At 52.8% G+C, this 17,769-nt stretch overlaps 2 protein-coding genes across 2 annotated transcripts; both read left to right on the plus strand.

The window, feature by feature from the left end:
* Nucleotides 1–516: 516 nt before the first annotated feature.
* Nucleotides 517–2,942, plus strand: LOC131571657 (serine/threonine-protein kinase PAK 3-like). Its single transcript, XM_058824437.1, has 6 exons — nucleotides 517–623; nucleotides 882–999; nucleotides 1,789–1,888; nucleotides 2,160–2,356; nucleotides 2,454–2,591; nucleotides 2,841–2,942. Exons 1-6 carry the CDS (start codon nucleotides 526–528, stop codon nucleotides 2,940–2,942), a joined length of 753 nt encoding a protein of 250 aa, XP_058680420.1. The 5' UTR covers nucleotides 517–525.
* A 3,260-nt stretch (nucleotides 2,943–6,202) lies between these two features.
* On the plus strand, nucleotides 6,203–13,105 carry LOC131571658 (serine/threonine-protein kinase PAK 1-like). The gene is made up of 11 exons (XM_058824438.1): nucleotides 6,203–6,281; nucleotides 7,223–7,260; nucleotides 8,894–8,930; nucleotides 9,616–9,679; nucleotides 10,313–10,361; nucleotides 10,671–10,783; nucleotides 11,042–11,159; nucleotides 11,946–12,045; nucleotides 12,317–12,513; nucleotides 12,611–12,748; nucleotides 13,004–13,105. Exons 1-11 carry the CDS (start codon nucleotides 6,203–6,205, stop codon nucleotides 13,103–13,105), a joined length of 1,035 nt encoding a protein of 344 aa, XP_058680421.1.
* The last annotated feature ends 4,664 nt before the right edge of the window (nucleotides 13,106–17,769 follow it).

Genomic DNA, 17,769 nt, shown 5'->3' on the forward strand with positions numbered 1-17,769 from the left:
TCACGGGCTAACATGCTGTTGGCCGAAGAGATGCTGCAGCCAGGCATTTTTTCTAAGGAAGGCGTCCAGGCAGCCTGGGGAGATCTGCTGCCTGGGCTTGCTTTCACTGCCAGAGGGATAAAGGTCTCTTTCTGCTGCTTTGGTCTTTCTAGAGGGTTTGGAGCTGTTTATAAAGCCCTTGACACCAGCAGCGGACAACAGGTAAAGTGCCAAGAGCCCCACGCCATTTTGCAGCTCTGGAGCGCTTTGCCCGCTGCTGTGAGCTGTGCTTGGAGGTTTGGGTGGCAGCTCCATGTCTGCAGCAGGGGCTGTTCCTCTGAAATACAGTCGAGGCTCAGGCGGCAGAATGCATTTGGGATGGCTTTTGGTGCTTCTGCTAAGCTCTGCTGTCTAGTGACAAGGCACTTTGGCCCAGCGTGCTGCCTCATTGCACCAGCACTCGCTCCGTGCTCCTTGTGATCTCGAGCGGGGTGCGTCTTCTCAAGGTACCGGTGGCCAATGTCATTGCAGGTGGCAATCAAGATCATGTCACTCGAGGAGGAGATGTCCGAGGAGCTGGCTGCCAATGAAATCCTGGCCATGAGGGACAACAGGAGTCCCAATATCGTTACCTACTTAGACAGGTTGGCATATTCTGGTGTCAATGTAGCTTTAGCTGGTGCAAGCGCAAAGAGACGATGCCCTTTGGTCGCTGGCAGAGAACAGAGCTGGGGATGATTTCTCTGCATGTCTCCAGAGCGTGGGAGGAGGTGGAGCTGGTGTTCAACAGTCTCTTGTGGCACCCGTAGCTTGGAGAGCAGCTGCAAAAACCTGTCTCAGGCCCTGGGGTGACTGAGGCTATGCCCATTCTGTTGCTCCATGCCGTGGTTTTCTTCTTTCAGCTACCTGGTGGATGCGGAGCTCTGGCTGGCCATGGAGTTCATGGACGGCGGCACCTTGTTTGATGTGCTGAGGGCAGTGTACCTGGAGGAAGGACAGATAGGCGCTGTCTGTCGGGAGGTGAGGGATCCCGCTTGTGCTTGCCCAAGACTGCCCGGATGCTGCTTGTCGGCTGGAGCTTAAGGAGAGCCGAGATTTCTTGCTCTCACCTTTCTTTTGCTGCTGCTGCTGCTGCTGCTGCTGCTGCTGCTGCTGCTGCTGTCACGCCACACAGGAGAAGAAAGAGCATGGGAAGTGTACTGCCTGCCAGTGCCCTTGCACTCCTCAGGCTCTGTTCTTGCACTCTTCCATCCTGTCTGTCCTCTGGCCTTGGTGCTCGCTCACTGGCTCAATTTCTCTTTCTTCCTCTTCTCAGCTTTGCCTGGGAATGTTTGCCTGGAGCCTGTCTGTCTGTCCTACATTGCTTGCCACTGGAAGGCAGCATGCGGGTGGCAGAATTTCAAGCTAAGGGCAAAGAGCTGTCCTCAGCTTCAAAGGCTAGCATTGCAGCCTGCATGGCGATGCATTGTGGAACAGCTCGAAGGTGCTGCTGTCACCAGCAGCTTCCTCTTCTGCTGCCACTAGGCTTCCCCAAAATTCTTTGCCGTGCCGCCTCCCAGCCAAAGGTGGCGCGCTTCCTACCCAAGGCCGGTGGAACTTTTGGGAGCCCAGATGCCTTTGCTTGGAAATCTAGAAAAAACTTCCAAGAGTGTTGAAGCAGCAAGCTCTTCATGGTGACAGCAGCGTGATGTTTCGCCCTCGCTCACAATTCCCTGAGAAAGCCGCCAATCCCCTTGAGCTCTTTCCTTGCGGGTGGGATGAAATCAGATCCTGCAGGTTAACTTTCCCTCCCTCCTTTTTCTCTCTCAGTGCCTGCAAGGACTGCATTTCCTTCATTCCCGCCAAGTCATCCACAGAGACATCAAAAGTTGCAACGTCCTGGTGGGCACGGACGGATCCGTCAAGTTGGGTGGGTATCCCTGCTGGGCTGCAGCATGTCCAGCATATGCCGTGTGCTTGCATTTTGGTGACGGCCACTGGGGCAGAAGCGCGGCTTGGCCAGTGCGTGAATCGTCAGGGTGTTTTTGAAGCGGCCGATGCCTTATTTGCCTGGCTCCAGGCACGTGGAAGGAGAGCTCAGCTGCTTTTTCAGTTAGATTCAGCATGGCCTGGTCAGGGCAATGGTTTTGGCTGCTTTGCCAGTGGTAGCTGGCTTTGACAGGCTTTGTTTTTGTCCTCAGGTGACTTTGGCCTCTGTGCTCAGCTCAGCCCTGAGCACAGCAAGCGCAGCTCCAGCGTCGGCACTCCCAGCTGGATGGCACCGGAGGTGGTGAGAGGAGAAGCCTACGGCCCCAAAGTGGACATCTGGTCCCTGGGGATCATGGGGCTGGAAATGGTGGAAGGGGAAGCTCCTTACCAGCGGGAAGCCCGTCTCCGGGTAAGGTGCAGCTTAGCAAGAGGGCTCTGTGTGGAGAGAGCTGTGTGTGGCTAGCAAAGGAGCAGGTGGAGTGTCCTCTTGCATCCATGTGCTGTAGGTTTTTGAACTGCTAGAAAGGAACGGGCCCCCAAAACTGCAGAACCCCAGGCACCACTCGGCTCTCCTGCGCGACTTCCTCCGCTGCTGCCTGCAGGCAGATGAGGACAGGCGCTGGTCTGCCCAGGAGCTCCTACAGGTAAGAAAAAGCAAAGGGGCAAAAAGCCCTGGCAGCTGAGGACACCTGCATGAAGGGATGAGGAGGAGGAGGAGGAGTGTGGGCCACGTGGCACAGAAAGCTGCCAGGACAGGAAGGCGCAGGGGGACATGCTGCCCTCAGTGCTCTTTGTGTGTCTTGCTGGTAGCCAGGGAATCCTGCTTGAGCCCGCAGGCTCAAGTGATCCTGGAAAGTAAGAGTTCCTTTCTTTGTTCTTTTTCCTCTGGGCAGCATCCCTTCGTGACCTCAGGCGATCCTGCCTCCAGCCTGGCTGCTCTGATCATCTCAGCCAAGCAAGTGCAGGAAGACTGGAGAGGAGACACCTGCGCCTGAGGAGGCCCTGATGCCCCGCCAGCCAAGAGGAGGGAAAAGGGGATGTGTCATCTTTAGGCAGAGCTTCAGCCATCCCCCGAGGTTGAAGAGGAGCTGTGCCGTAGCTAGGAAACATGATAGTGTAGATATTTGCTCAGTTTAGCTGTTAGGTTAGCTGTTAGGTTAGCTGTTAGGTTAGGTTGGGTTAGGTTAGCATTAGGTTGGATTAGATTAGGTTAGGTTAGGTTAGGTTAGGTTAGGTTAGATATGTTGTTAGGTTCAATTTAAAGCTCTGTTGTTTTTCTTTCTGCAAAAGATGAAAATTGAAAAAAATTAGGAACTATAGGGATCAACTTTTAAGGACTATAGAACGTAGACAGCTTGGATAGTAGAGGATTGTTTAGCTTAGGATAGAGTGTTGTTAATTTAGGGAAGCTTTGAAGTAGAAATGAAAGAATTGTCATAATAAGAATTAAGCAGTGAGAGGAAAAGCTGGGCTGCAGCAGAACTGGAGCCTGCAGGCGCTCCAAGCTGTCAGCCTGAGCAGGCCACCTGCAGGACAGAATGATGAAGATGAAGAAGCAGCGAGGGGATACTTTGTTTCAGCCCGAGTGTCAATAAAAGTCGAAAATATCCAGTGTTGTAAGACTCCCTTCCTTGCCAGGCTGTAGCTGAGTGGACAGTCCCTTTCAGAGGCCCAAAGAACATAGTGAGGTAAGCAGCTTTGCTTACCTGAAGTGTGGCATGCCTGTGGGAAGCTGAGAGACCTACAGGTAATGAACACCAGGTAATGAGCTGCCATTCAGGACAGCACTAGGAGGCAGATGTGCAGTCCTTTCTGGGCCTCTTGTCTTGATCAGATGTCAGGCTGATCAGCAGCAATCACCATTTTGTTGCCACCCTCCTCTCACTATGTCACCTGTGGGATGGAATGGCATTCTCACAGCGGCAGCATCTGGCATTTCCTCCCTGCTTCTCTTTTCCCCGCTTTTCACCCCAGACCCCCAGGGACCCTCTGGGCCAGCCTCATCCCCTACAGGGGTGTGCAACCACCAGGGCCTCCTGCAGAGCCCCATTCCCACTCTGCTGCCTCCTTGGCCTTTTCCCACCTCTGGGCCAGCCTGCTGTTGCCAGGTGTTGGAAACATGCACACAGCATAGCACACCTGTCATTGAGCAATTTGATGCAGGAGCCCCTGCTGAGCACGGCTCCCCACCCTGGCCCTTTTCCCACCCAGCTGTGGCTCCATTTCGCCTCCATCTGCTGGCATACCCACTGTGAGGGACTGCTCAGGGACTGGATGCTCCTTGAATGTTGCCCACAGGCCTGATTTCCACGCCTCCCCATTCCTCCTACCCCTAAGGCTGCCTCAGCCGTCTGAACACAATTTTTCTTACTCTAATGGCTTCCTGTGCTTTACTTGATACTGTAAGCAGAAGTACACCGTTTTGATTGTCTTTCTTCTAGAATTAATAAAAATAAGTTTGAAGTACTCCTAGATTTTGCCATTGAAAACTTGAGGCAAGTGCACAAAGTAGAGAAGCTTTCTGTGCAGCTTTTCAGTTAATTTGAGGTCCCCTTACTCTTCACTCACTTTCAGCATATCTGTTGATTTTCCTTTGCTCTCATCTTTTAAGCTTCATCCCTTGTCTATCGATCTGCAAAAATAGCCTGTAAACCCAACGCAAATTTACTATCCTTTGTATTTTTCCTCTTCTGGAAAAGCTGAGGCTCGTGTGATCTTCTCCTGTGATCTAGACTTTGATTCCAATCTTGGCTCTGCCGAAGTGCAGAACAAATGTAATTTATTGCCTGCTAGTGTGATCTGCTAGCAAAGGTCACATTTAGAGCTAAGCATGATGCTTCTCTCCCTCCGTTGAATACACATCTTTGTGTCAAGGCCTGGTGACTTCCAGGAGCACCTGGAAGCTACTGCCAAGGACAAAAGTCTCACTCTTGCTGGTTTTGACACTGATTTGTTGGGAGGATTTTGATCTACGTCGACAGTGATCTACAGGAACTGGATCCTTGACACCAAGTGCCTTCAAGCAACATCTCTAAGCAGAGTGGGCAATGAAGTCCAGATACTAATGAGTTGTGGTTTGTTTTAACTCTGTCTAACATATGGTACACTATCCCAAAACATGTTATTTTTGAGTGCTTCAGGCATAGAAAACTTAGGTTTATTCTTGTCAACACTTTTCTTTCCTCTCTTCAGAAATCTGCATGTCCAGCTACTAATTTCTTTCTCAGCTTGTTGAAAAGTTACCAGTCAGACAAGACTTGTTTCTTGACCCAGAGATGGGGCAAGCGTCACCGTTAGGCCGGACGTGGCATACACACGTGATCAGGGTCCAAGAAGAAAAAGGTTTGTTTGTTTTATTCTGCATGTTCTCCAGCTTATACACTCTTAACAAAGCGTGATCTCAAGTCACTAACTACATCACAATAACTTCTTCTATCCATTGGTGCAAAGCAATTAACATCAATACAACTGGCAAAAGTTTTACAGAAATTTATAAGGCACGTATGCACATCTACTTCAGCACCTAGTCTAGCATACGCAACTTTTCCTGAATCTCTTCTAATGGGTTTCCATGCTGACGGCCTTGTCTTCTTCCTTGCTATGGATACACTCAAAAACCATCAACTGCTATTTCTTCCATGAACTCGGCTTTGCTTGCAGGCCAGCTGTAAAGCCCCTCCATAGGTCAGCATGCACCCGCGTGCTCCAGGAGCAACTGCAGCCTACAATAGTCCTGGAAATTTATTATCTTTGCTTCGTTTGCCATCTAAATGTCACTGAAGAAGTTAGGCTTTTCCAAACCAGCTAGGATGCCACCTAGAAGAAGCAGACTTGCTTTCAGTCAAAGCTTTTGGGACCAAGAGTCATGTTTGCTTGCATTGCTTGGATGCCGCTTGGATTGGTGCATTTTCTGAGTTCCCCTGGCATGCCTTGAGCACTGCCTTTGTGAGTGAGGAGAATTTCCCAGGCTTTTCTTTTGCATCAGCTGTACACAAGGTTGTCTTGCTGGGCACAAGAAAGCCACAGAGCAGCTGCCATTGTGAGGTCAAGCCAGAGGTGCCACGTCACAGTGCTGTCAGCACAGCGTTGTCCCGGTGCGCGCCAGGCCTGGTCGTCCAGAGCAGCTCTTCCGCTGGCTCCCTGCAGGAGGATCCTTGTGCTCAAGGAGCTCTCAGCAGACGGCCTGCACCCCGAGAGGAGTCTTGGCTTTCCCTTGGCTGGCACTCAGCGTGCAAACGCGCACAGCACTGCCAAAATGATTGGGCAAGTCTGTGCCGCCGTTTGCACCATCTTTTCTGTTGTCTATTCTGGCTACTACCTGACCCAGCTGACTCGTAAGTAAAGGTTTCTCCTGGGGCTGGCATTGCCCGACTTTTGCTTGGCTCTGCTCTTTATGCCGCAGCAGTGGCCCAGTTTCTTTGGGAACAGAATGGCCGTGAAGGTGCCACTGCTTTGGTCAATGTCCTGCCAGCAGCATCAGCTACAAAGGGGGCATCTGTACTGGGTAGCGCGTGCAGACTATTTGCCATGCAACCTGCAGCGGTTGCCTTCCCTCCCCGGGAGAGTGCGCGGCAGCGGAGTCTGTCATTTCCTCAGCTTGCTGCTTCAAGCAAGACAAGCTGCAAATTGCAGACTCTGAGGGCAGATCCTCAGAAGTATTTCTACCAACTCAGTGGTTCTCTCCAGGAGTGAAGGAAAGCACCTTTTGCTCCATATTCTACCCCTTAGAGGCCTTGGCTGCATGACTTGAGCCTTTGATGCTGTGCCAAGACTGCGATTGCCTTGGCCATGCAGCACAAACTCCAGTGCAGGGAGGGTTTGCTGCTGAGCCCAGCAGCTGTTCCTGGGCTGCTTCAGCAGGGAGCTGCCACAGGGAAGGGACCCTTTGTGGAAGCTTTGCTGGGCTATCATCTTCAGCCAAGGGATGGGAATTAGGGCGTGCAATTTAAAAGAATGTATATGGAAAATGCAGGAAAGGGAAGAGGGAAATGTAGCTTGAGCTGTTAGGCACAAGAGAAGCTCAAAGTTTTGAAGAGCAGCGGGCATTTCCAGCACCGTCTTCCTATTTCTCTCTTGGCAAAAGAGGCCCAAATGTAGCCAGAGGCTCCTCTAGGGTCCTTCTTGTTCTCTTGCTTGCTGTGGGAAAGAGCTGTTGCTCCTGGAGGCATGTTGGGAAAGGGAAATGCTCTGTGTTGGGACTGCCTTGTGCTGTGGGAGTGGCCAGCACAGGCACTTTTCTAAGGGCCTCTGGTTCCTTTTGCCTTGCTGGCTGCAGGTCACCTGACACGCGGATGGAGACAAGCCTGTCCTTTGGTGAGTGGCAAAGGAAGCTGAGACGTTGCTGGCGTGTGAGAATTGTGCAGCAATTCTGCCAGCTTGGCCTGTTGCAGCCGAGTGTGGAGTGCCGGCGTGGGAGGCTGAAGGAAAGGCCAGCTGCCCGGTGGCATCAGCAGTAGCAAAGGGAGCACTGGCTGTTTGCTGATTTTCCAGTGAAAAGCCTTTCAAGAGATGAAAGGCAAAAGGGACAGCTCCAAGGCATCTTGCTGCTTCTAGGCAGCAGGGAAGCTCAAATGCACAGCAAGATGGAGTAGCAGCTCGTTCAGCCAGCTTCCTCGGCTTTGCGTGACTCAGAGGCCCACTTGTATCAAAGTCTATGATTTGCCCTTCTTCTGGGTGCTTTCCCAGCTCAATAGAAAGCAGCTCCTAAGGCACTGGCTTTTGCCCATCTCTCTCACTTCTGTCTGCCTGCAGGGCACAACAGCAGGGTCAGCAGCTCCTCTGGCTGCCTCTGTCATTGAGGAAGAGGATGAAGAGGAGCAAAGGAAGATGAAGCCTTCAGCCGCTGTCCCTTCACAGCCTGAACTTGCAGAGCCAGTAAGTGACAGCTGAGCTTGGCACTGCCTTTGGCGCACGGCCAGGCTACCCGTTTTGGAGCAGCCCTTGTTGCTCGTGGCTGAAGATGCTGGCAGCCGTGTGCCTGCTGTGACGTAGTGCGGCTTCAGGCAAGCTGGGGAGCCCTGGCCAATGGGTTCTGAAGTTTGACATTGAAGCTGGGATGCTGAGAGGGCGCCAGAGTGTCTCTTGGGATCAGACAGGAGGCAGCATTGAGTGACTCTCAGTGCAGGAGTCAGCCCCTTGTGCCCGCTGTCAGTGCAGGCTGCCTGTGGTCAGCGGACAGCGCGGCCCAAATACGCAGTTGACAGCCTTGCAGGGTACCTGGCAGACACTGGCCCCTGGAAGGGACCTGCTGTCTCCGTGGACTAATTAGCTTCAGGCTGTGCTTCACTTCCAGCCGGTCAGAGCAGAGTTTGGAGAGGAGAATCCTCGGCAGCCCTGCATTGTAAAAGGGCGGGTGGGTCTGGGCAGGGCTGGAAGGCGGCTCCCAAGGGCCGCTCTCTAAAGGCTGCCATAGAGAAGGGAAATCCGTGAAACAGATCAGAGAAGGGACACGCTGCGGGCTTCTGAGCAGACTGTTGCCTGCCAACTCCGGGCTGATTTCATTCCGGCCCAGGAAAAGACAGGAGGAGGAAAGCAGCGAGGCTCTGGGGCCCTGCTCTGATCTCTTTGTGGATTTGGCAGCCCCATCGATACCTTGTTGCCAGTGTCTTGCAGAAAAGCTGAACACGTGGAGCATGGAGGTGGTCGGGAGGGGCTGGATCCAAGTAGCCTTTGGGCTTCTCCCGAAGGTGCCTTTGAGAAGGGGACATGGGAACTGCTCCAGCTGGAGAGGCCTGGCCGTGGCTAGCAGCACCTTCCCAAGGCCTTGCTTTTGCTGTGCGCTTAGGGGGGGGCATGAGTGCCAGCCACCCTTCTGACGGGCAATCCTTTCTTGTCCCAGCGCAAGACAGGCTCTGCCATTCAACCTGGTGCCGCCGGACCAGCATGGCCTGCAGCAGCCAGCTCAAGCCCCGCTGCCGGCACTTCCTGCAGCAGCGCAGCCCAGCAGCCCGAGATGAGGGAGGAGCAGGGCCTGAAGACACTGAGTACGTCCGTCTGGTGCATTTCTTGTCTGCCAGAGCAGGGTCTTGTGCGAGTGTCTGGGTGTAGGCTGCGCCAGATGCTGGCCCTCAGTCTCAGAGGCACTTAGGCCTCTCTGCAGAAGGTGTTGTACTGCTCTGAGGAAGCGCGGCAGCGCTCAGGGAGTCCCTGCTGCCTGTGAGGGCGGCTGGGCCTGGCTTGGCCCTGCCTGGGCTGCCTTCTGGGCCAAAGACAAAAGCAGAGGTTGTTTCTGCTTGAGCAGAAGGCTGGCACGTAGCAAGTGACTATTGCCCAGGGAGCTGTCTGGCCCCAGGTGTTTTCTGGCTCTGGTTCTTACTCCTCCTCCGGCCCAGACACTTTGTGCCCCTGGCAGTGGACCTGCCAGTGATGGTGGGTGTGACTGCGGAGGCAGCAAAGGCCCTTGCTTACCTCTTAGGACCCCCTTCTTAAGGGCTCATCATTTTGGCTTATCGCGTGAGATGCTGCTCTTGAAAGAAATCAAGGCCTTCTTGGAAAGGCCACCTGATGAAAGGTGGAGAAGATGGCCCTCCCACTTGCTGGTCTCAGCAGCTGGAAGCCGCGGGACCGCAAAGGGCCCAGAGCTGCGGGCAGTGGGGCTGCCTTTGGGACGCTCTGGGCAGCGGCGTCTCTGTGTGCGAGTGAGCGCCCTGCACTGCTTTTGTCTTTCAGGGAGCATCGTGAGTCCGGGCCGGCCAACGGGCAAATACACGGCATTTGAGGAACTCGGGCGAGGGTAAGCGTGACGTCAGCTCATTTTACAAAAGTGTGGGCCAGGTCTTTGGCTGGTGCAATATCAAGCGTGAAGTCAGGCAAGCTCCAGTCATGGTCAGGCTCCGGCTTGACCTCGTGTCGCCTGCCTGGACTGCTCGGTCAGAGCAATGCAAAGGCCTCATCAAAGACAAGTTGATGCTGGCAGTGTCTTGCTTGCAGCAGTGAGGAGCAGGAGCTGGGAGAAGCCCTGGCCCTGCAGCTTTGTGGCCTGAAAGAGCACCTTGCCATCCAAGAAAGGTCAGATTGTCAAGGACAGTCTTCTGACTCAAATTGTTCTCCCTTTTTTGACACACACATGCATGCACACCCGCACAAGGAGAGAGTTCCCCTTAGGTTCTGAAATGACCTGGCAGGGTGTGCGCCTTGGAGATTTCCAGCGGCCCTTGGTCTTCATGCTGCACCTTAGTGTTCCCTTGGACAGCCTGCCCCGCATGGCAGAGGGCTCACGGGCTAACATGCTGTTGGCCGAAGAGATGCTGCAGCCAGGCATTTTTTCTAAGGAAGGCGTCCAGGCAGCCTGGGGAGATCTGCTGCCTGGGCTTGCTTTCACTGCCAGAGGGATAAAGGTCTCTTTCTGCTGCTTTGGTCTTTCTAGAGGGTTTGGAGCTGTTTATAAAGCCCTTGACACCAGCAGCGGACAACAGGTAAAGTGCCAAGAGCCCCACGCCATTTTGCAGCTCTGGAGCGCTTTGCCCGCTGCTGTGAGCTGTGCTTGGAGGTTTGGGTGGCAGCTCCATGTCTGCAGCAGGGGCTGTTCCTCTGAAATACAGTCGAGGCTCAGGCGGCAGAATGCATTTGGGATGGCTTTTGGTGCTTCTGCTAAGCTCTGCTGTCTAGTGACAAGGCACTTTGGCCCAGCGTGCTGCCTCATTGCACCAGCACTCGCTCCGTGCTCCTTGTGATCTCGAGCGGGGTGCGTCTTCTCAAGGTACCGGTGGCCAATGTCATTGCAGGTGGCAATCAAGATCATGTCACTCGAGGAGGAGATGTCCGAGGAGCTGGCTGCCAATGAAATCCTGGCCATGAGGGACAACAGGAGTCCCAATATCGTTACCTACTTAGACAGGTTGGCATATTCTGGTGTCAATGTAGCTTTAGCTGGTGCAAGCGCAAAGAGACGATGCCCTTTGGTCGCTGGCAGAGAACAGAGCTGGGGATGATTTCTCTGCGTGTCTCCAGAGCGTGGGAGGAGGTGGAGCTGGTGTTCAACAGTCTCTTGTGGCACCCGTAGCTTGGAGAGCAGCTGCAAAAACCTGTCTCAGGCCCTGGGGTGACTGAGGCTATGCCCATTCTGTTGCTCCATGCCGTGGTTTTCTTCTTTCAGCTACCTGGTGGATGCGGAGCTCTGGCTGGCCATGGAGTTCATGGACGGCGGCACCTTGTTTGATGTGCTGAGGGCAGTGTACCTGGAGGAAGGACAGATAGGCGCTGTCTGTCGGGAGGTGAGGGATCCCGCTTGTGCTTGCCCAAGACTGCCCGGATGCTGCTTGTCAGCTGGAGCTTAAGGAGAGCCGAGATTTCTTGCTCTCACCTTTCTTTTGCTGCTGCTGCTGCTGCTGCTGCTGCTGCTGCTGCTGCTGTCACGCCACACAGGAGAAGAAAGAGCATGGGAAGTGTACTGCCTGCCAGTGCCCTTGCACTCCTCAGGCTCTGTTCTTGCACTCTTCCATCCTGTCTGTCCTCTGGCCTTGGTGCTCGCTCACTGGCTCAATTTCTCTTTCTTCCTCTTCTCAGCTTTGCCTGGGAATGTTTGCCTGGAGCCTGTCTGTCTGTCCTACATTGCTTGCCACTGGAAGGCAGCATGCGGGTGGCAGAATTTCAAGCTAAGGGCAAAGAGCTGTCCTCAGCTTCAAAGGCTAGCATTGCAGCCTGCATGGCGATGCATTGTGGAACAGCTCGAAGGTGCTGCTGTCACCAGCAGCTTCCTCTTCTGCTGCCACTAGGCTTCCCCAAAATTCTTTGCCGTGCCGCCTCCCAGCCAAAGGTGGCGCGCTTCCTACCCAAGGCCGGTGGAACTTTTGGGAGCCCAGATGCCTTTGCTTGGAAATCTAGAAAAAACTTCCAAGAGTGTTGAAGCAGCAAGCTCTTCATGGTGACAGCAGCGTGATGTTTCGCCCTCGCTCACAATTCCCTGAGAAAGCCGCCAATCCCCTTGAGCTCTTTCCTTGCGGGTGGGATGAAATCAGATCCTGCAGGTTAACTTTCCCTCCCTCCTTTTTCTCTCTCAGTGCCTGCAAGGACTGCATTTCCTTCATTCCCGCCAAGTCATCCACAGAGACATCAAAAGTTGCAACGTCCTGGTGGGCACGGACGGATCCGTCAAGTTGGGTGGGTATCCCTGCTGGGCTGCAGCATGTCCAGCATATGCCGTGTGCTTGCATTTTGGTGACGGCCACTGGGGCAGAAGGGCGGCTTGGCCAGTGCGTGAATCGTCAGGGTGTTTTTGAAGCGGCCGATGCCTTATTTGCCTGGCTCCAGGCACGTGGAAGGAGAGCTCAGCTGCTTTTTCAGTTAGATTCAGCATGGCCTGGTCAGGGCAATGGTTTTGGCTGCTTTGCCAGTGGTAGCTGGCTTTGACAGGCTTTGTTTTTGTCCTCAGGTGACTTTGGCCTCTGTGCTCAGCTCAGCCCTGAGCACAGCAAGCGCAGCTCCAGCGTCGGCACTCCCAGCTGGATGGCACCGGAGGTGGTGAGAGGAGAAGCCTACGGCCCCAAAGTGGACATCTGGTCCCTGGGGATCATGGGGCTGGAAATGGTGGAAGGGGAAGCTCCTTACCAGCGGGAAGCCCGTCTCCGGGTAAGGTGCAGCTTAGCAAGAGGGCTCTGTGTGGAGAGAGCTGTGTGTGGCTAGCAAAGGAGCAGGTGGAATGTCCTCTTGCATCCATGTGCTGTAGGCTTTTGAACTGCTAGAAAGGAACGGGCCCCCAAAACTGCAGAACCCCAGGCACCACTCGGCTCTCCTGCGCGACTTCCTCCGCTGCTGCCTGCAGGCAGATGAGGACAGGCGCTGGTCTGCCCAGGAGCTCCTACAGGTAAGAAAAAGCAAAGGGGCAAAAAGCCCTGGCAGCTGAGGACACCTGCAAAGGTGGGAAGGGATGAGGAGGAGGAGGAGGAGTGTGGGCCACGTGGCACAGAAAGCTGCCAGGACAGGAAGGCGCAGGGGGACATGCTGCCCTCAGTGCTCTTTGTGTGTCTTGCTGGTAGCCAGGGAATCCTGCTTGAGCCCGCAGGCTCAAGTGATCCTGGAAAGTAAGAGTTCCTTTCTTTGTTCTTTTTCCTCTGGGCAGCATCCCTTCGTGACCTCAGGCGATCCTGCCTCCAGCCTGGCTGCTCTGATCATCTCAGCCAAGCAAGTGCAGGAAGACTGGAGAGGAGACACCTGCGCCTGAGGAGGCCCTGATGCCCCGCCAGCCAAGAGGAGGGAAAAGGGGATGTGTCATCTTTAGGCAGAGCTTCAGCCATCCCCCGAGGTTGAAGAGGAGCTGTGCCGTAGCTAGGAAACATGATAGTGTAGATATTTGCTCAGTTTAGCTGTTAGGTTAGCTGTTAGGTTAGCAGTTAGGTTAGGTTGGGTTAGGTTAGCATTAGGTTGGATTAGATTAGGTTAGGTTAGGTTAGGTTAGGTTAGGTTAGGTTAGGTTAGGTTAGGTTAGGTTAGATATGTTGTTAGGTTCAATTTAAAGCTCCGTTGTTTTTCTTTCTGCAAGAGATGAAAATTGAAAAAAATTAGGAACTATAGGGATCAACTTTTAAGGACTATAGAACGTAGACAGCTTGGATAGTAGAGGATTGTTTAGCTTAGGATAGGGTGTTGTTAATTTAGGGAAGCTTTGAAGTAGAAATGAAAGAATTGTCATAATAAGAATTAAGCAGTGAGAGGAAAAGCTGGGCTGCAGCAGAACTGGAGCCTGCAGGCGCTCCAAGCTGTCAGCCTGAGCAGGCCACCTGCAGGACAGAATGATGAAGATGAAGAAGCAGCGAGGGGATACTTTGTTTCAGCCCGAGTGTCAATAAAAGTCGAAAATATCCAGAGTGTTGTAAGACTCCCTTCCTTGCCAGGCTGTAGCTAAGTGGACAGTCCCTTTCAGAGGCCCAAAGAACATAGTGAGGTAAGCAGCTTTGCTTACCTGAAGTGTGGCATGCCTGTGGGAAGCTGAGAGACCTACAGGTAATGAACACCAGGTAATGAGCTGCCATTCAGGACAGCACTAGGAGGCAGATGTGCAGTCCTTTCTGGGCCTCTTGTCTTGATCAGATGTCAGGCTGATCAGCAGCAATCACCATTTTGTTGCCACCCTCCTCTCACTATGTCACCTGTGGGATGGAATGGCATTCTCACAGCGGCAGCATCTGGCATTTCCTCCCTGCTTCTCTTTTCCCCGCTTTTCACCCCAGACCCCCAGGGACCCTCTGGGCCAGCCTCATCCCCTACAGGGGTGTGCAACCACCAGGGCCTCCTGCAGAGCCCCATTCCCACTCTGCTGCCTCCTTGGCCTTTTCCCACCTCTGGGCCAGCCTGCTGTTGCCAGGTGTTGGAAACATGCACACAGCATAGCACACCTGTCATTGAGCAATTTGATGCAGGAGCCCCTGCTGAGCACGGCTCCCCACCCTGGCCCTTTTCCCACCCAGCTGTGGCTCCATTTCACCTCCATCTGCTGGCATACCCACTGTGAGGGACTGCTCAGGGACTGGATGCTCCTTGAATGTTGCCCACAGGCCTGATTTCCACGCCTCCCCATTCCTCCTACCCCTAAGGCTGCCTCAGCCGTCTGAACACAATTTTTCTTACTCTAATGGCTTCCTGTGCTTTACTTGATACTGTAAGCAGAAGTACACCGTTTTGATTGTCTTTCTTCTAGAATTAATAAAAATAAGTTTGAAGTACTCCTAGATTTTGCCATTGAAAACTTGAGGCAAGTGCACAAAGTAGAGAAGCTTTCTGTGCAGCTTTTCAGTTAATTTGAGGTCCCCTTACTCTTCACTCACTTTCAGCATATCTGTTGATTTTCCTTTGCTCTCATCTTTTAAGCTTCATCCCTTGTCTATCGATCTGCAAAAATAGCCTGTAAACCCAACGCAAATTTACTATCCTTTGTATTTTTCCTCTTCTGGAAAAGCTGAGGCTCGTGTGATCTTCTCCTGTGATCTAGACTTTGATTCCCATCTTGGCTCTGCCGAAGTGCAGAACAAATGTAATTTATTGCCTGCTAGTATGATCTGCTAGCAAAGGTCACATTTAGAGCTAAGCATGATGCTTCTCTCCCTCCGTTGAATACACATCTTTGTGTCAAGGCCTGGTGACTTCCAGGAGCACCTGGAAGCTACTGCCAAGGACAAAAGTCTCACTCTTGCTGGTTTTGACACTGATTTGTTGGGAGGATTTTGATCTACGTCGACAGTGATCTACAGGAACTGGATCCTTGACACCAAGTGCCTTCAAGCAACATCTCTAAGCAGAGTGGGCAATGAAGTCCAGATACTAATGAGTTGTGGTTTGTTTTAACTCTGTCTAACATATGGTACACTATCCCAAAACATGTTATTTTTGAGTGCTTCAGGCATTGAAAACTTAGGTTTATTCTTGTCAACACTTTTCTTTCCTCTCTTCAGAAATCTGCATGTCCAGCTACTAATTTCTTTCTCAGCTTGTTGAAAAGTTACCAGTCAGACAAGACTTGTTTCTTGACCCAGAGATGGGGCAAGCGTCACCGTTAGGCCGGACGTGGCATACACACGTGATCAGGGTCCAAGAAGAAAAAGGTTTGTTTGTTTTATTCTGCATGTTCTCCAGCTTATACACTCTTAACAAAGCGTGATCTCAAGTCACTAACTACATCACAATAACTTCTTCTATCCATTGGTGCAAAGCAATTAACGTCAATACAACTGGCAAAAGTTTTACAGAAATTTATAAGGCACGTATGCACATCTACTTCGGCACCTAGTCTAGCATACGCAACTTTTCCTGAATCTCTTCTAATGGGTTTCCATGCTGACGGCCTTGTCTTCTTCCTTGCTATGGATACACTCAAAAACCATCAACTGCTATTTCTTCCATGAACTCGGCTTTGCTTGCAGGCCAGCTGTCAAGCCCCTCCATAGGTCAGCATGCACCCGCGTGCTCAAGGAGCAACTGCAGCCTACAATAGTCCTGGAAATTTATTATCTTTGCTTCGTTTGCCATCTAAATGTCACTGAAGAAGTTAGGCTTTTCCAAACCAGCTAGGATGCCACCTAGAAGAAGCAGACTTGCTTTCAGTCAAAGCTTTTGGGACCAAGAGTCATGTTTGCTTGCATTGCTTGGATGCCGCTTGGATTGGTGCATTTTCTGAGTTCCCCTGGCATGCCTTGAGCACTGCCTTTGTGAGTGAGGAGAATTTCCCAGGCTTTTCTTTTGCATCAGCTGTACACAAGGTTGTCTTGCTGGGCACAAGAAAGCCACAGAGCAGCTGCCATTGTGAGGTCAAGCCAGAGGTGCCACGTCACAGTGCTGTCAGCACAGCGTTGTCCCGGTGCGCGCCAGGCCTGGTCGTCCAGAGCAGCTCTTCCGCTGGCTCCCTGCAGGAGGATCCTTGTGCTCAAGGAGCTCTCAGCAGACGGCCTGCACCCCGAGAGGAGTCTTGGCTTTCCCTTGGCTGGCACTCAGCGTGCAAACGCGCACAGCACTGCCAAAATGATTGGGCAAGTCTGTGCCGCCGTTTGCACCATCTTTTCTGTTGTCTATTCTGGCTACTACCTGACCCAGCTGACTCGTAAGTAAAGGTTTCTCCTGGGGCTGGCATTGCCCGACTTTTGCTTGGCTCTGCTCTTTATGCCGCAGCAGTGGCCCAGTTTCTTTGGGAACAAAATGGCCGTGAAGGTGCCACCGCTTTGGTCAATGTCCTGCCAGCAGCATCAGCTACAAAGGGGGCATCTGTACTGGGTAGCGCGTGCAGACTATTTGCCATGCAACCTGCAGCGGTTGCCTTCCCTCCCCGGGAGAGTGCGCGGCAGCGGAGTCTGTCATTTCCTCAGCTTGCTGCTTCAAGCAAGACAAGCTGCAAATTGCAGACTCTGAGGGCAGATCCTCACAAGTATTTCTACCAACTCAGTGGTTCTCTCCAGGAGTGAAGGAAAGCACCTTTTGCTCCATATTCTACCCCTTAAAGGCCTTGGCTGCATGACTTGAGCCTTTGATGCTGTGCCAAGACTGCGATTGCCTTGGCCATGCAGCACAAACTCCAGTGCAGGGAGGGTTTGCTGCTGAGCCCAGCAGCTGTTCCTGGGCTGCTTCAGCAGGGAGCTGCCACAGGGAAGGGACCCTTTGTGGAAGCTTTGCTGGGCTATCATCTTCAGCCAAGGGATGGGAATTAGGGCATGCAATTTAAAAGAATGTATATGGAAAATGCAGGAAAGAGAAGAGGGAAATGTAGCTTGAGCTGTTAGGCACAAGAGAAGCTCAAAGTTTTGAAGAGCAGCGGGCATTTCCAGCACCGCCTTCCTATTTCTCTCTTGGCAAAAGAGGCCCAAATGTAGCCAGAGGCTCCTCTAGCGTCCTTCTTGTTCTCTTGCTTGCTGTGGGAAAGAGCTGTTGCTCCTGGAGGCATGTTGGGAAAGGGAAATGCTCTGTGTTGGGACTGCCTTGTGCTGTGGGAGTGGCCAGCACAGGCACTTTTCTAAGGGCCTCTGGTTCCTTTTGCCTTGCTGGCTGCAGGTCACCTGACACACGGATGGAGACAAGCCTGTCCTTTGGTGAGTGGCAAAGGAAGCTGAGACGTTGCTGGCGTGTGAGAATTGTGCAGCAATTCTGCCAGCTTGGCCTGTTGCAGCCGAGTGTGGAGTGCCGGCGTGGGAGGCTGAAGGAAAGGCCAGCTGCCCGGTGGCATCAGCAGTAGCAAAGGGAGCACTGGCTGTTTGCTGATTTTCCAGTGAAAAGCCTTTCAAGAGATGAAAGGCAAAAGGGACAGCTCCAAGGCATCTTGCTGCTTCTAGGCAGCAGGGAAGCTCAAATGCACAGCAAGATGGAGTAGCAGCTCGTTCAGCCAGCTTCCTCGGCTTTGCGTGACTCAGA

Source organism: Ammospiza caudacuta, chromosome Z (assembly GCF_027887145.1).
Source record: "Ammospiza caudacuta isolate bAmmCau1 chromosome Z, bAmmCau1.pri, whole genome shotgun sequence".
Classification (NCBI taxonomy): domain Eukaryota; kingdom Metazoa; phylum Chordata; class Aves; order Passeriformes; family Passerellidae; genus Ammospiza; species Ammospiza caudacuta.

Excerpts from the sequence above, each read along its gene's own strand:
- LOC131571657 (XM_058824437.1), top strand. The coding sequence starts at position 526 with ATGTCACTCGAGGAGGAGATGTCCGAGGAGCTGGCTGCCAATGAAATC. Across the intron at positions 1,000-1,788 it reads TAGGCGCTGTCTGTCGGGAG|TGCCTGCAAGGACTGCATTT; the intron begins GTGAGGGATCCC and ends TTTCTCTCTCAG. Across the intron at positions 2,357-2,453 it reads AGCGGGAAGCCCGTCTCCGG|GTTTTTGAACTGCTAGAAAG; the intron begins GTAAGGTGCAGC and ends CATGTGCTGTAG.
- LOC131571658 (XM_058824438.1), top strand. The coding sequence starts at position 6,203 with ATGATTGGGCAAGTCTGTGCCGCCGTTTGCACCATCTTTTCTGTTGTC. Across the intron at positions 9,680-10,312 it reads TTTGAGGAACTCGGGCGAGG|AGGGTTTGGAGCTGTTTATA; the intron begins GTAAGCGTGACG and ends TGGTCTTTCTAG. Across the intron at positions 12,046-12,316 it reads GGACGGATCCGTCAAGTTGG|GTGACTTTGGCCTCTGTGCT; the intron begins GTGGGTATCCCT and ends TTTTGTCCTCAG.